At 47.6% G+C, this 15,061-nt stretch overlaps 1 protein-coding gene across 7 annotated transcripts in view; it reads left to right on the top strand.

Annotated features, from left to right (window-relative positions):
- Positions 1–15,061, top strand: part of reln (reelin) — a 179,758-nt gene that overhangs the window by 117,822 nt on the left and 46,875 nt on the right. For all 7 annotated transcript variants that reach the window (XR_014030641.1, XM_081372562.1, XM_081372561.1 and 4 more), the window contains exons 27-36: positions 140–346; positions 1,556–1,791; positions 1,947–2,104; positions 2,876–3,089; positions 3,170–3,246; positions 4,002–4,160; positions 4,250–4,444; positions 7,600–7,873; positions 8,826–8,966; positions 11,184–11,361. Coding sequence is in view for 6 of the 7 variants with exons in the window: in XM_081372562.1 (XP_081228688.1) it covers positions 140–346; positions 1,556–1,791; positions 1,947–2,104; positions 2,876–3,089; positions 3,170–3,246; positions 4,002–4,160; positions 4,250–4,444; positions 7,600–7,873; positions 8,826–8,966; positions 11,184–11,361 (1,839 nt within the window). In the remaining variant the exon portion in view is untranslated. The remainder of the gene's footprint in view (positions 1–139; positions 347–1,555; positions 1,792–1,946; positions 2,105–2,875; positions 3,090–3,169; positions 3,247–4,001; positions 4,161–4,249; positions 4,445–7,599; positions 7,874–8,825; positions 8,967–11,183; positions 11,362–15,061) is intronic.

The following is a 15,061-nucleotide window of genomic DNA, read 5'->3' as shown; positions in this document are numbered from 1 at the left end:
TGCCCAGAACGGAACCATACCGCCAATCCATACTGTATGCTAATTGTCAATCGTATTTGACGATAGTGGTCCTGACAGAACTGATTCTACTGCAGCGTTCATGAAGGGTTGAGAGAGAAACTCTGTTGTCTCCCTGCAGAACTTCTATGAGAAACCAGCGTATGATCATCCGCTCAACCAGATGAGTGTGTGGCTGATGCTGGGAAATGAAGGAATGGACAAGGACCGTAACGGCAGCTTCTGTGCTCCCACTCCCTCTGCCATAGTGTTCGGGCGATCGGATGGCGACCGGATGGCGGTGACTCGAGATCTGTCTCTCCGTCCTGGATACACACTGCAGTTCAAGGTACTGATGTAAGGCTACGTGCAGGAATTCTTCTTTCTCTCTCTCACGCACGCACACGCACACAGACACACACACAGACACACACACACACACACGCACGCACACGCACACACACACACACACACACACACACACACACACACACACACACACACACACACACACACACACACACACACACACACACACACACACATTCATCAACCTAATTAAACAAACCCATTAACCCAATTAATTTAAAATAATCACAAATATCCATTTGCTGAGAGAAGCTCCCAACTAAAAATGTAAGCTGTGGCTCGTCATCAAACACTGTCACACAGCACACGTGCTTGAGTTTTATCTGCACTAGTTTTTAACACTGGCACTTTTCTACATGTATGTTATAGATCTTACTGTGAACAGTTCATCCGTGCATTTTTTGATGTATGGTCTTTTGATATATGTCCTCATGCAGTGTGTAATAAAGCTGTTTTTTTATGTAAAAAAAAGGTCTGCAACGTTTCACAGATCAAAAATGCAGATATATGGAGTTTTTGTCTCCCAAAAGAAAGAAGTGATTCTGAACTGAAACGAGTCAGTAATTCAGTCTCACTTCCTGCTGTAGGTTTGTAACTCATTTGCATAATGCCAGCCTGTGGTCCTGATTGGTTCAAACACTGTAGTGTATCTGAGACTGTAAGAGTTTGGTTCGTGTTGTTCATGTCGAGAAGACGCTGTTTTCGGCTGATAAAGCAAATCCACACTTTGATGAGATTGATACGGTAAAACCCACGCCATCATTACTGTTCGTATCACTGTGATCAAGAGCTGAGATTCAGATATGATAATGAGCGTTTGCTTTCTGACCAATCAGAGCAGAGCAAATTTCAGAGAGGCGGGGTTTAGAGAGACTGAATCCTCGATCAAAGCGTTTCTGAGAGAAAAGAGCTGACGCTGCAGTGGAGATTATGAGGACATTAAAGTGTGTTTTTTATCTTGGATGAATGTGAATCTGTTGTTGGAGAAAAAAAAATACATTTACAACATTTGCAATAGCATAATAGCGTGTTAAAAGCTCAGACGTTGTATTTTGATGGTACTGAAAGCTTAAATTTCTCTGCTTACGTACAGGTCAAAGGATGATTGTTTTTACCGTATTGAATGACCTGTTTGTACATGTCAGTGTGTTTCTCCAGTGTAGAGACCTGTGATGTTCTTCTCCTTCAGCTGAACATTGGCTGTGAGTCGGCCTTCAGTGCGTCGGCGCCGGTCCTGCTCCAGTTCTCTCACGACGCGGGCCGCTCGTGGGCTCTGGTGCGCGAGGGCTGTTACCCAGCATCCCCTGGGGCCGCCAGCTGTGAGGGAAGCGGCCGGGAACTCAGAGAGCCCACCGTTTACAACACAGGAGACTACGAGCGCTGGACCAGAATCACGGTTGTACTTCCACGAAATGTGGCTGCCAGGTAACCGGACACTGGGCTTGTTCTCAATTTTCGAGATGTTTAATAGAAAACAAGACAAAAATACTAAGCAAGAAGAACATTGTTGGCAGTGCTTGGTTGATTATTCTAGCCACAGTTTTGATGAACTCATCTCTACATTCCCGTGTGGTTTTCAGCAAGACGCGCTTCCGCTGGTTCCAGGAGAGCAGTGTGTATCGGGACGCCCCAGCGTTCGCCCTGGACGGCGTCTACATCTCTGAGCCCTGTCCCAATCACTGCGGGGGTCACGGAGACTGTGTCTCAGGCGTCTGCTTCTGCGACATGGGATACACAGGTAACGCTCACATTCAGACTCGTCATTAGCCATCAGACATTCATAGCCGGTCTAATCTAGCTTTTACTCTTTGCGTGACATGGTGTTATGGCGCGAGTTGACAGAAGCTGAATCAATGTATGTTGATCATCATATCTGTATGTCAGTAAATCACAACCACTGCACATGTCGAACACCTCTTTGTCTGACATTTCAGGTCTTGGAGTCTCTACTAATGAACTGGAGTCAGTTGCATAAACACAGCTGTCATGTTAAAGTCACTATGAATTCAAAATGAACAATTCTTATTTTTTATTGCAGTGTTTATTCTAAATGATTTATCGGTGCACATCATTATTGTTTAAAAAATGTATGTATCTCATAATCTTGAATTAGAATAACAGCAGCATCTCTTCTCTTCTCTGATGATGAGGGCGGGGCAACCTGTCACTCACATGAGATCAGCCAATAGCAAACCTCAACCATCCAATTATCCAATCAATTCCCCACAGACACAATCAAGCCCTGCATTTGTTCTTGTTCCTGAAGCGTTTCACTCGGATCCACGGCACGATAGGGAGGAAAAGACGAGCACAACTTCCCTTTCATGATGACTTTAAAAGCTAGTCTGACCAAATATCAATTAGTTGGAGATAATCATAATATTTCTTTTCAGATTAAATCCGTCCAATCTATAAAATGAGATGATTAAGTTGTAAGACTAGCCTAGCCGAGTCAGGTGTTTGACCTGGAGCTTCTGCTGTTTGTGATGTGGTGTGTGTTTGTGTTCAGTGGAGGTGGATGGGTCGAGCTGTGTCCCGTCGGCAGCGAGTCCCACTGAGCTCTCGGAGGACTTCGAGGGCAAGCTGAGCTCACTGTGGCAGAGCCTGAGCGGAGGACAGATCGGGGACGGCTGTGGGACCATCAGCGAAGGCAAAGCGCTGTACTTCAGCAGTCTGGGCCGACGAGAGGCTCGCACCACATTGCTGGACACCACCAACACCCGGTCAGAACCACTCCAACTATAAGGCTTCAGAACGCCGTCATATCTCTACTTATAACCTACTCTTTTCTCTTTCTGTACAGTTTGGTTCAGTTCTACATTCGGATTGGAGGGAAAAACATGGGCTCCACTTGTACTCGCCCCCGTTCCCGAAATGAAGGTGAATGCTATCAAGTCAGCTTCATTTATACAGCGCTTTTAACAATAAAGATTGTTTCAAAGCAGCTTTACAGTGATAATAGGAAATGAAAGTAACAAAGATTGATTGAACTTTAAAAATGTGAATCTGAGAAAATGGTGACAGCTTGCACATACATATTACGTGTTAATTCTATAGGTATGTGCATTTGAATATGTATGTATGCAGGCGCGTAGTTTTATTTTTTTAATTGTTCTCACCAAATTACTTGTCTGGCCTGCAAATTACAGAATTTTTAGTCGTTTCCGGGGATCCATGCGAACTGGAATCATTTTAATAACGTATTATCTGTACAGAGGTAAAGGGAAGGGAAGTGGAAATGTGGAGATCATTAACTGCAGATCTGGTGGGAATTGTGAATTGTACAAAAACGTATGATTATTGGACAAAAGTAAGCGTGAAGGTGCACCCCTAAACATACCCGTCACTGGGGTGTGTGCAGATCGTATGAAAACATATGAATTATCCATCAATTCGCCAAAACTTAAAAGAGTTATGAAGTGCCATGAAATTTTGTCAGTATAATGAAATAGAAACACAAAGCTCATCAGAAACGGTGATCAAATGTTTTAGATCTTCAATCTCAATATATTCCCTTATAATAATCCTCACATCGTCTTTGGAAAGCACAGCAGTTTCAGCGGCTGGATGAGGCGATCAGGCACTAAAAATACCAAAGTTATTCATGACTAACCCTGCTTGTATTTCTTTGGCAGGTGTGGTTGTCCAGTTTTCCATCAACAATGGCGTGCAGTGGCAGCTCTTACGCGAGCTGGACTTTGGGTCGTTCCTCGAGCCTCAGGTGGTCACCATCGAGCTGCCACCCGCAGCGAAGACATCACACACCGTGTTCCGCTGGTGGCAGCCTCAGCAGGGTCAGTTATAAACACACTATTCTACAGTGAGAACATCATAACCTACAAAACATGTGTTGAGATGCAGTCATCTATCTCTGGTTTCTCAGGTAAACACGCGGCCCAGTGGGGCCTGGATAATATTCTGATTGGAATGAACGACAGCGCTAGAAGTGGATTTTTCGACACATTTGATGGCACTTCCCCTTTAAGACACAACTGGTATCGAGTTGTAGGCGGAGAGGTGACCACAGACTGCCTGAGTCGAGACTCAGTGTTGAACTTCAACTCTGAGCTCATGGACAGTGAGTTACCGTTAACATATAAGTTTTCATTCATCATCCAGACATTTAAATGAGCATTTTCAGCTGGCCATTTTCAGGCCTTCTCGCTCTGGTCTTTTCTAATATTTACATGGGTCCTAAAGCTCTTGTCTGATCATAACCCTTTTTTTCCGGTGATATTCCGATTTTTTCTCTTTTGTAATGTCTCTTAGCCATCTCCCTTTCTACAGTCTTTCAACAAATCTCCTTCTTGCTCACTCTCTCTCTCCTCCCCCATCATGAGTGGACACACCCCCTACTGCTGATTTGCTCACTCTCTCTCCTCCCCTATCATGAGTGGACACACCCCCTACTGCTGATTGGCTTACTCTCTCTCCTCCCCCATCATGAGTGGACATGCCCCCTACTTCTGATTGCCTTACTTTCTCCTCCCCCATCATGAGTGGACACACCCCCTACTGCTGATTGGCTTACTCCCTCTCCTCCCCCTTCATTAATGGACACACCCCCTACTGCTGATTGACTCACTCTCTCTCTCTCCTTCTCCATCATGAGTGGACACACCCCCTACTGCTGATTGACTCACTCTCTCTCCTCCCCCATCATGAGTAGACACGCCCCCTACTACTGATTGTCTATCTGTCTCTCCTCCCCCATCATGAGTGGACATGCCCTCTACTGCTGATTGGCTCACTCTCTCTCCTCCCCCATCATGAGTGGACACACCCCCTACTGCTGATTGTCTATCTCTCTCTCCTCCCCCATAATGAGTGGACATGCCCCCTACTGCTGATTGGCTCACTCTCTCTCCTCCCCCATAATGAGTGGACATGCCCCCTACTGCTGATTGGCTCACTCTCTCTCCTCCCCCATAATGAGTAGACACGCCACCTACTACTAATTAGGCTTATTCGACTTGAACCGGCACTGCACAGACCGATCGGTTTATGACATCAAAGTACCGCGAGAGCAATTCAAAAGCATAAGGAGCCGTCTACTTTCTATTCGCTCTCGTGGTACTTTGATGTCATTCACCGATCGGTCTGTGCAGCGCCGGTTCAAGTCGAACAAGCCTATTGTCTATCTGTCTCTCCTCCCCCATCATGAGTGGACACGACCCCTACTGCTGACTGACTCACTCTCTCTCCTCCCCCATCATGAGTAGACACGCCCCCTACTACTGATTGTCTATCTGTCTCTCCTCCCCCATCATGAGTGGACATGCCCTCTACTGCTGATTGGCTCACTCTCTCTCCTCCCCCATCATGAGTGGACATGCCCTCTACTGCTGATTGGCTCACTCTCTCTCCTCCCCCATCATGAGTGGACACACCCCCTACTGCTGATTGTCTATCTCTCTCTCCTCCCCCATAATGAGTGGACATGCCCCCTACTGCTGATTGGCTCACTCTCTCTCCTCCCCCATAATGAGTGGACATGCCCTCTACTGCTGATTGGCTCACTCTCTCTCCTCCCCCATAATGAGTAGACATGCCCCCTACTGCTGATTGGCTCACTCTCTCTCCTCCCTCATCATAAGTGGACACACCCCCTACTGCTGATTGTCTATCTCTCTCTCCTCCCCCATAATGAGTAGACACGCCACCTACTACTAATTAGGCTTATTCGACTTGAACCGGCACTGCACAGACCGATCGGTTTATGACATCAAAGTACCGCGAAAGCAATTCAAAAGCATAAGGAGCCGTCTACTTTCTATTCGCTCTCGTGGTACTTTGATGTCATTCACCGATCGGTCTGTGCAGCGCCGGTTCAAGTCGAACAAGCCTATTGTCTATCTGTCTCTCCTCCCCCATCATGAGTGGACACGACCCCTACTGCTGACTGACTCACTCTCTCTCCTCCCCCATCATGAGTAGACACGCCCCCTACTACTGATTGTCTATCTGTCTCTCCTCCCCCATCATGAGTGGACATGCCCTCTACTGCTGATTGGCTCACTCTCTCTCCTCCCCCATCATGAGTGGACACACCCCCTACTGCTGATTGTCTATCTCTCTCTCCTCCCCCATAATGAGTGGACATGCCCCCTACTGCTGATTGGCTCACTCTCTCTCCTCCCCCATAATGAGTAGACATGCCCCCTACTGCTGATTGGCTCACTCTCTCTCCTCCCTCATCATAAGTGGACACACCCCCTACTGCTGATTGTCTATCTCTCTCTCCTCCCCCATAATGAGTGGACACACCCCCTACTGCTGATTGTCTATCTCTCTCTCCTCCCCCATAATGAGTAGACACGCCACCTACTACTAATTAGGCTTATTCGACTTGAACCGGCACTGCACAGACCGATCGGTTTATGACATCAAAGTACCGCGAGAGCAATTCAAAAGCATAAGGAGCCGTCTACTTTCTATTCGCTCTCGTGGTACTTTGATGTCATTCACCGATCGGTCTGTGCAGCGCCGGTTCAAGTCGAACAAGCCTATTGTCTATCTGTCTCTCCTCCCCCATCATGAGTGGACACGACCCCTACTGCTGACTGACTCACTCTCTCTCCTCCCCCATCATGAGTGGACACACCCCCTACTACTGATTGTCTATCGCTCTCTCCTCCCCCATAATGAGTGGACATGCCCCCTACTGCTGATTGGCTCAATCAATCTCCTCCCCCATCATGAGTGGACATGCCCTCTACTGCTGATTGGCTCACTCTCTCTCCTCCCTCATCATGAGTGGACATGCCCTCTAATGCTGATTGGCTCACTCTCTCTCCTCCCTCATTATGAGTGGACATGGCCCCTACTGCTGATTGGCCACAAGTGTGTTGTGCTGCTCAGTTCGATCCACTTTCAACAGCATTTCTCAGAATCGCTTATACCTATAAGCAGATGGTCTACTAATACTCTACTGATACTTTAATGAGAGCTAGTGGACCATCAAAATAAAGTGTTACCAAATAATTTAGTTCTGAACTTGCCCTTTGACACTCACAGAGCTGAATGAAGCATGTATTATAGGGTGTGTCTGATATGAATGCACATGTATTATAGGGTGTGTCTGATATCAATGCACATGTATTTATTGGGTGTGTCTGATATGAATGCACATGTATTGAGGGTGTGTCTGATATGAATGCACATGTATTATAGGGTGTGTCTGATATGAATGCACATGTATTGAGGGTGTGTCTGATATTAACTGTCCCCCAGAGAGGCCTCGGTACGCTGAGAGCTGGGACTTCGAGGTGTCCGGCTCCTCCTTCCTCCAGTTTGATCTGAGCATGGGTTGCAGTAAGGCCGCGTCTCCATCTCATGGCGTCCGACTCGAGTTCTCCACAGACTGCGGGCGCCGCTGGAACCTGGTCACGCCGGAGTGTGTGCCGCCCGCCATCGGCTGCTCCGGATACAGCCAGCGCTCGGTGTACAGCGCGCCTCAGTACCTGCAGTGGAGGAGGGTCACTGTCTATCTGCCCAGCACTGCCATGTACGACTTTATACAGATGAGTTTATACACACCTCAGTCCCATCACTACACCTTTATACTGCCCTCGCTGTGGCAGCAACAGAGTCAAGCCTCATTTCTATAGCACTTTATACAGTAGAGATTTCAGAGCAGATTCACAGCTGACAGCGAACATTCTGGCAAGGTTACGAACAAACGTTCTTCCAGAAACATTAAAGGGTTAATTCACCCAAAAATTGATTGAAAAATTTGAAAAATTGCCCATGATTTACTCACCCTCAAGTCATTCTAGGTGTATATGACATTCTTCTTTCAGACGAATACAATCAGAATTATATAAAAAAATGTCCTGGCTCTTCCAAGCTTTATAATGGCAGTGAATGGCTGTTTCTTGTTTTGAAGTCCATAAAAGTGCATTTCTGTCAGGACCACTATCGTCAAATACGATTGACAATTAGCATACAGTATGGAATGGCAGTATGGTTCTGTTCTGTGCAAGAACTCCCTGGACATCAATGCAGCCTAGCATGGATAAGAGCAGCAACAACCCTCCTTAGGGTGAACAGAACAGAACCAACATGAATGTATTGCAGATATCATTAATTCAAGATTTTAAAGTACAACATAATTCGAGAATTTATTCTGATTCAAGGGGAATCAGAATGCCAAACTGACTGAGGAGAGGAGGAGCTGGGGAGGGAGGAGGGTAATCAGCTCCTGAGAAACGCAATAGAAATTAAACAATGCAAATTAAACAATGTAATAATTTAAAGCAGAAACAATGAGCTCATTGGAGTAATGAATACTTGTTTGTTAAGAAATCATTATAACATTTAGAAAATGTCCATGTAAGGTACTTATTAATTTTCTCATCTGCCATGATGTGTCCGAAAACCTTTACAGTCATGTCATGCTACCTTTTGTTGGAGTTTGCATGTTTCCAACACTAAACCCTTTCCCCCGGTTCGTGTAGTTCTCCCAGAACGAGGTTCCGCTGGATCCAGCCTGTGTTTGCTCCCGGAGCCGATGGCTGGACGCTGGATAATGTTCTTCTGACTCCGGGCTGCCCGTGGATGTGCTCGGGACACGGCCTGTGCGACAGCGGACACTGCATGTGAGTCTCCAACCGGATAGGGCTGCACGGTTAATCACAATGTACATGTGATTGCACCGATTTGGTTTATCGTGATTATGAAATTGCAAAGGCTGTGATTATATGTTATGCGCAGCTTGTCATTGATGATCGGCTCAGTAAACGCTGCTCCATCTGAAAGCACTGTGAGTTTGAGTCACTTATAACATGCATTTGAAAAAGCAACATGTGTCAAACATCTTTCCAAACATGAGAAGCATTTATGAACCTCTTGTCCAACAAAAGATGACATTTAATAACATACTTTTACTCCAAACTCACTTCATATTGACAGTTGAGCTCCTCCATCTGTGAGATGATGAGCTTCTGACACAGAATAAGGCAGTCGTGTGTTTATTAGTCATGTTTAATCAAATCGTTTCAATCTTCTGTTTATTTAGCTACTGATAGTGTGATGCCAGATCGGGATTTCCTGGAATAGTGTGTGTTATCGTATTTCTGCGGCAGGGCATATGTGGTGTGTGTGTGTGAGAGACGCCCTCTGGTGTTCAGAGGGATATATGGTATGTGTGTGTGAGACGCCCTCTGGTGTTCAGAGGGATATGGGGTGTGTGTGTGTCTGTGAGACGCCCTCTGGTGTTCAGATGGATATGTGGAGTGTGTGTGTGTGAGACGCCCTCTGGTGTTCAGAGGGATATGTGGTGTGTGTGAGATGCCCTCTGGTGTTCAGAGGGATATGTGGTGTGTGTGTGTGTGTGTTTGTGTGTGAGAGAGACGCCTTCTGGTGTTCAGAGGGATATATGGTATGTGTGTGTGAGACGCCCTCTGGTGTTCAGAGGGATATGTGGTGTGTGTGTGTGTGTGTGTGTGTGTGTGTGTGTGTGTGTGTCTGAGACGCCCTCTGGTGTTCAGATGGATATGTGGAGTGTGTGTGTGTGAGACGCCCTCTGGTGTTCAAAGGGATATGTGGTGTGTGTGTGTGTGTGTGTGTGAGACGCCCTCTGGTGTTCAGATGGATAAGTGGTGTGTGTGTGTGTGTGTGTGTGTGAGACGCCCTCTGGTGTTCTAAGGGATATATGGTATGTGTATGTGAGACGCCCTCTGGTGTTCAAAGGGATATGTGGTGTGTGTGTGTGTGTGTGTGAGACGCCCTCTGGTGTTCAGAGGGATATGTGGTGTGTGTGTCTCTGTGTGTGTGTGTGTGTGTGTGTGTGTGTGTGTGTGTGTGTGTGTGTGTGTGCGAGACGCCCTCTGGTGTTCAGATGGATATGTGGTGTGTGTGTGTGAGACGCCCTCTGGTGTTCAGATGGATATGTGGAGTGTGTGTGTGTGTGAGACGCCCTCTGGTGTTCAGATGGATATGTGGAGTGTGTGAGACGCCCTCTGGTGTTCAAAGGGATATGTGGTGTGTGTGTGTGTGTGTGTGTGAGACGCCCTCTGGTGTTCAGATGGATAAGTGGTGTGTGTGTGTGTGTGTGTGTGTGAGACGCCCTCTGGTGTTCTAAGGGATATATGGTATGTGTATGTGAGACGCCCTCTGGTGTTCAAAGGGATATGTGGTGTGTGTGTGTGTGTGTGTGAGACGCCCTCTGGTGTTCAGAGGGATATGTGGTGTGTGTGTCTCTCTGTGTGTTTGTGTGTGTGTGTGTGTGTGTGTGTGTGTGTGCGAGACGCCCTCTGGTGTTCAGATGGATATGTGGTGTGTGTGTGTGAGATGCCCTCTGGTGTTCAGAGGGATATGTGGAGTGTGTGTGTGTGTGAGACGCCCTCTGGTGTTCAGAGGGATATGTGGTGTGTGTGTGTGAGACGCTCTCTGGTGTTCAGAGGGATATGTGGTGCGTGTGTGTGTGTGTGTGTGTGTGTGTGAGACGCCCTCTGGTGTTAAGAGGGATATGTGGTATGTGTGTGTGAGACGCCCTCTGGTGTTCAGAGGGATATGTGGTGTGTGTGTGTGTGTGTGTGTCATTATGAGTGGACATGCCTACTGCTGATTGGCTACAAGTGTGTTGTGCTGCTCAGTCCTACCACTTTCAACAGCATTTCTCAGAATTGCTTATACCTATAAGCAGATGGATTTACTACGCTCAGCCACTGCACTGAAAAGCTGAGCAGAAAATAATCGCAGCCTTTGCCAAATGGCATGCGGTTTCACTGTAATTAATGGTGCTGACACGGCTCCTGATAAACTCCAGCGCTGCTCAGCGATCCTACAGTGACACTGGTTTCTCTCTCGCTCAGCTGTGATGAGGGATTCGGTGGCGCTCACTGTGTGCCTCTGCTCGCTCTGCCGTCGGTTCTGAAGGAAGATTTCAACGAGAACCTGAAGCCTGACGTGTGGCCCGAGGTGTACGGGGCGGAGCGGGGAACGCTGAGCGGAGAACCTCTCAAATCAGGAACCGCACTCATCTTCAAAGGCGTGAGTACAGTGTGAATGCGTGAAATACTAGGGGTGTAACAATTTATCGTGTCACAATATATCGCAATACAAAAATACAACATGTATCGTGGATACACTCTAAAAAAATGCTGGGTTGTTTTAACCCAACTTTGGATCAAATATGAACAAACCCAAATGTTGGGTTAAAAATTTAATTAATGACTCAATAATTGTAACCCAACGGCTGGGTTTGTCCATATTTGACCCAAAGTTGGGTTTAAATGACCCAGCATTTTTAGAGTGTAGTGACAATATGTATTGTGTATCGTTCACCCAAAATGAAAATGAATATGTGAGAAAAAAATTCAAGTTCCCTTTCGCAAGAGAACTCCCACTGCGTCGATACTCGACACTTTGGGCAATGCCTTCGGCATGATGCGTCTGAAGTCTGTAGTGGAACTACTCCAATCTTGATCAGCAAGCGTTCTGTGTGACTGTATTGTCTTATTTGGTGTTGTCTGTCTATCTCAATATATGGCGAATATAGAGAAACGACTCAGGCAGTGTGTGTCCCCTTGCCCACGCTATTTGAGCGAGGATGACACGCACTCGTTCTGTGTTGTTTGTCTGGGAGTGGAGCATGCATGGGCAGTGCTCGAGGGCGCTGTCTGTGCAAACTGTTTTCAGTTACCTATGAAAAAACTCCGCTCCCGTTTGAGCTTATTTGATCAATTAGATCAGGCTCGCGTTTCAAGTGCATCAGGTCCCGCGTCTGTTGAGGCAGCGCGCCGTTTGAATGCATGGGATTCGCACGTGGAGCTGGCATATAATACTGAGACGGTTGCGACCCTTTCTCAGTCTTTATTCACCAGCTCCACTGGTCTCGCGCACGGTTCGGAAGCCCGCGCTGCGGATTCTTCCGACCGTGTTAAAGACATGGCGTTTGATTTATCTGGCTCCAAGGAGTTAGATATTCTCAACACCGAATCACATGGATATGGGGATTCGCCACCCCATATTCCCGTTATTGAGGAGTTGCTGGAGGTTGTAACCAGGGCAGTGGCTAAATTAAATGTTGAATGGCCATCTAATAAGCAGGAAGTGACTAAGAAAAATAAAATGAATGAGCGCTTCCTGCAGACCCAGTCACAATTTTCGTGTCAGAGCCTTGCCTTTTTCACTGATCTCCATACTGAGGTATCGAGATCGTGGAAAAATCCATGTTCATCTCAATTATTTTCCCCCCATGTATATATTTACTCATCCATTAGGGAATCTAATGAGAATGCTTATGAGGTGATGCCTCGGGTTGAGGAATATTTTGCTAAATATTTTCTCCCCAACATTGCGTCACCCCTGATAGCTCAGACACTTCCCTCCAAATCTCGCACATCGAATTTGTTAGGGAAAGCATATATGGCGGTGGGTTGAGCCGGTGCATGCCTACACACGATGGGGTTATTACAGGCATACCAGGCTGACCGTCCTCAAAGAGGTGGATGATAACTGGGAGGTCTCACTCAACGGTATTACTGAATTTTGTAGAGTTGCTGACTTATTTCTCCGTATTATTAAAGAGACAGCCCGTGCTATTGGCCGTTCTATGGCAGCACTAGTCGTCTCAGAGAGACATTAATGGCTAAATCGCTTGGGGATCGGGGAGAAGGACAGGGCCTTCCTTCTCTGTGCCCCCCTTTCGCCTTCTGGCCTCTTTGGCGATGCGGCAAAAACCGTTGTCGAGAGGCTTCAGGAGGCAGAGCGACAATCAGCTATCCCCAGTTGTCAGTCCAGGTCTCATGGGGTTGCTGCCAGGGGGCAGCCTCATGGGACAGCCGCCAGCTCCTCATATGTTGAGAAGGTTGCCTCTCGTGCCCCCCCCCCCCGTATAAGGCTTGGGGCCAGAGGAAACATTCTCGCACAAAGCCCTCCATACCGAAGACAGGTCTGAGGACTGTCTCTCGGGTTAAGATGGCTTGGACTAAGAGGTCTTGTCATAACACGCGGACCCTTATGGGCGTTCCCCCAGGAGAGTGAGTACAAGAGTCTCGCCCCATTACGCAGCCCTTAGGAAATCGATGTCTGCTTCCCACCGCCGATGGCGCCTCGGGACACATCGGCTTCCACTGAACACAAATCGCAGTGTCTGCCCGAAGACGTTGCGGCCCTGTCGAGTTCGCCGCCTCTTAGGAGGTTTGTAGAGAACATATTTCGGTTAGTTCCTGCCAGTTAACTGCTTCAGGTCACGAAGCCATTTGGAAATTTATAGCCGAGGCCAGTCTCGAGGGACTGGTCCCCATAATGGCATATTTAGAAACCCCGAGGGGTCCTCAAAATATAGCCTAAGGGGTCCTGCTTACAGTGGAGCCAATATACAAATATTATCTACTAGGGGTGGTTCACATGTCGGCCAGCTCCGAGCAGGGTTGGTTCTTGGAACAAGAAGTCTAGTCCCTCTTAACACAGGAAACCTCAAAGTGGGCTCTTCCTTGGTTACGGGAGCCCGGATTCTACAGCCGGCACGTCATAGTTCCTACGGGTAGTTAGGCCTTGTTTTGGATCTCATGGCACTGGATCAACCTCCGAGGGGGTTCAGATTCAAGATACCGACTGTCAGTCAGACCAGCTCCGAGTATTGTATCCCCGCACCTCCTTGGAATGTATGGTCACTGTCGTAGCTCCATGGAGTCTTCAGGGCATCCTCATTCCCATCCATTGACTACTAGAGCAGACGGTTCAACACCGAGGTGTTGTTCTGAGTCTTGTGAGGCGCTAGGGAATATGGCTCAGAGTATAGGAAAAATCACTAGTTCCTCTTCAGAGAAACTGATTCCTGGGGGCGGTGTAGGTTGTAGTCACGATGCAGGCACAATTGTCTCCAGCTTGGACATTCACCTTCCTGACCATAGTCATGAATATCAAGCTAGGCCAGGCCACCACTATATGACCTTATCAAAGAGTGGGCTCGCTGGCAGCAGTGTTAAACATACTATTCTTTGGCCTGCTGTACGTGGGGGCCCTGTAGTAGTGGCTCAGGACCAATGGGTTTTTCCCGAGAGGGAACTCCGCATGACCAGAGTTACACGCATATGCCCTTGTTTTCTGATCATGGGGAGGAAGTTATGGTTTCCGCTTCTAGAACCTGTGTTGGAAACACAGGGTCTGAGGAAATTTCAGAGAGGCCATCAGGTTCTATTTTTTACAGACAATACGTCGGTGGTCTCTCTGATCAAATGGGGGCAGTCATCCTGTCGAGGCAGGGGCTGCGGCCCAGGGATTTCAAACACCCCAAGTTGGCTTTAGCCGGGATGGAGGTTGTTTTGTCAGAGGTGGTCCCGTTTCCCCTTCATGCGGACGGCCACCTCCCGTGCCACCTCTCCCGTGCTCTTCCAGCTCCGCTGGGTCTGGATATCATGATACAGACATGGTTGAGGCCACATCTGTGTATGTTTTCCCTGATTGTTCTGCCCCCGGGGGTTCAAGAGTACAAAAGGGTTCAGCAGTACGGGATCAGCTTACTCTTAGTAGCCCCGTACTGACTGGCCCAAAACATCGGCTCCCGAAACATATGGCATCCAAACATCTGGGCTCTCCGGGCAGGCCTTCCGCTGTAAATCCGGATCAGGATGGTCCTCCCTCCTCAGTCCGAGGTCGTGATATTTCACCCTTGGCTGAAGCCCAAGAAGCTGCTGGATTGACCCCTGAGGGGGACCAATTCATAAATTCTGGTCTCTCAACTGAG

The sequence above is a fragment of the Scardinius erythrophthalmus genome, assembly GCF_964197995.2.
Source record: "Scardinius erythrophthalmus genome assembly, chromosome: 8".
Classification (NCBI taxonomy): Eukaryota; Metazoa; Chordata; class Actinopteri; order Cypriniformes; family Leuciscidae; genus Scardinius; species Scardinius erythrophthalmus.
The sequence above is the reverse complement of the archived record's forward strand: the minus strand, read 5'-3'. Positions and strand labels throughout refer to the sequence as shown.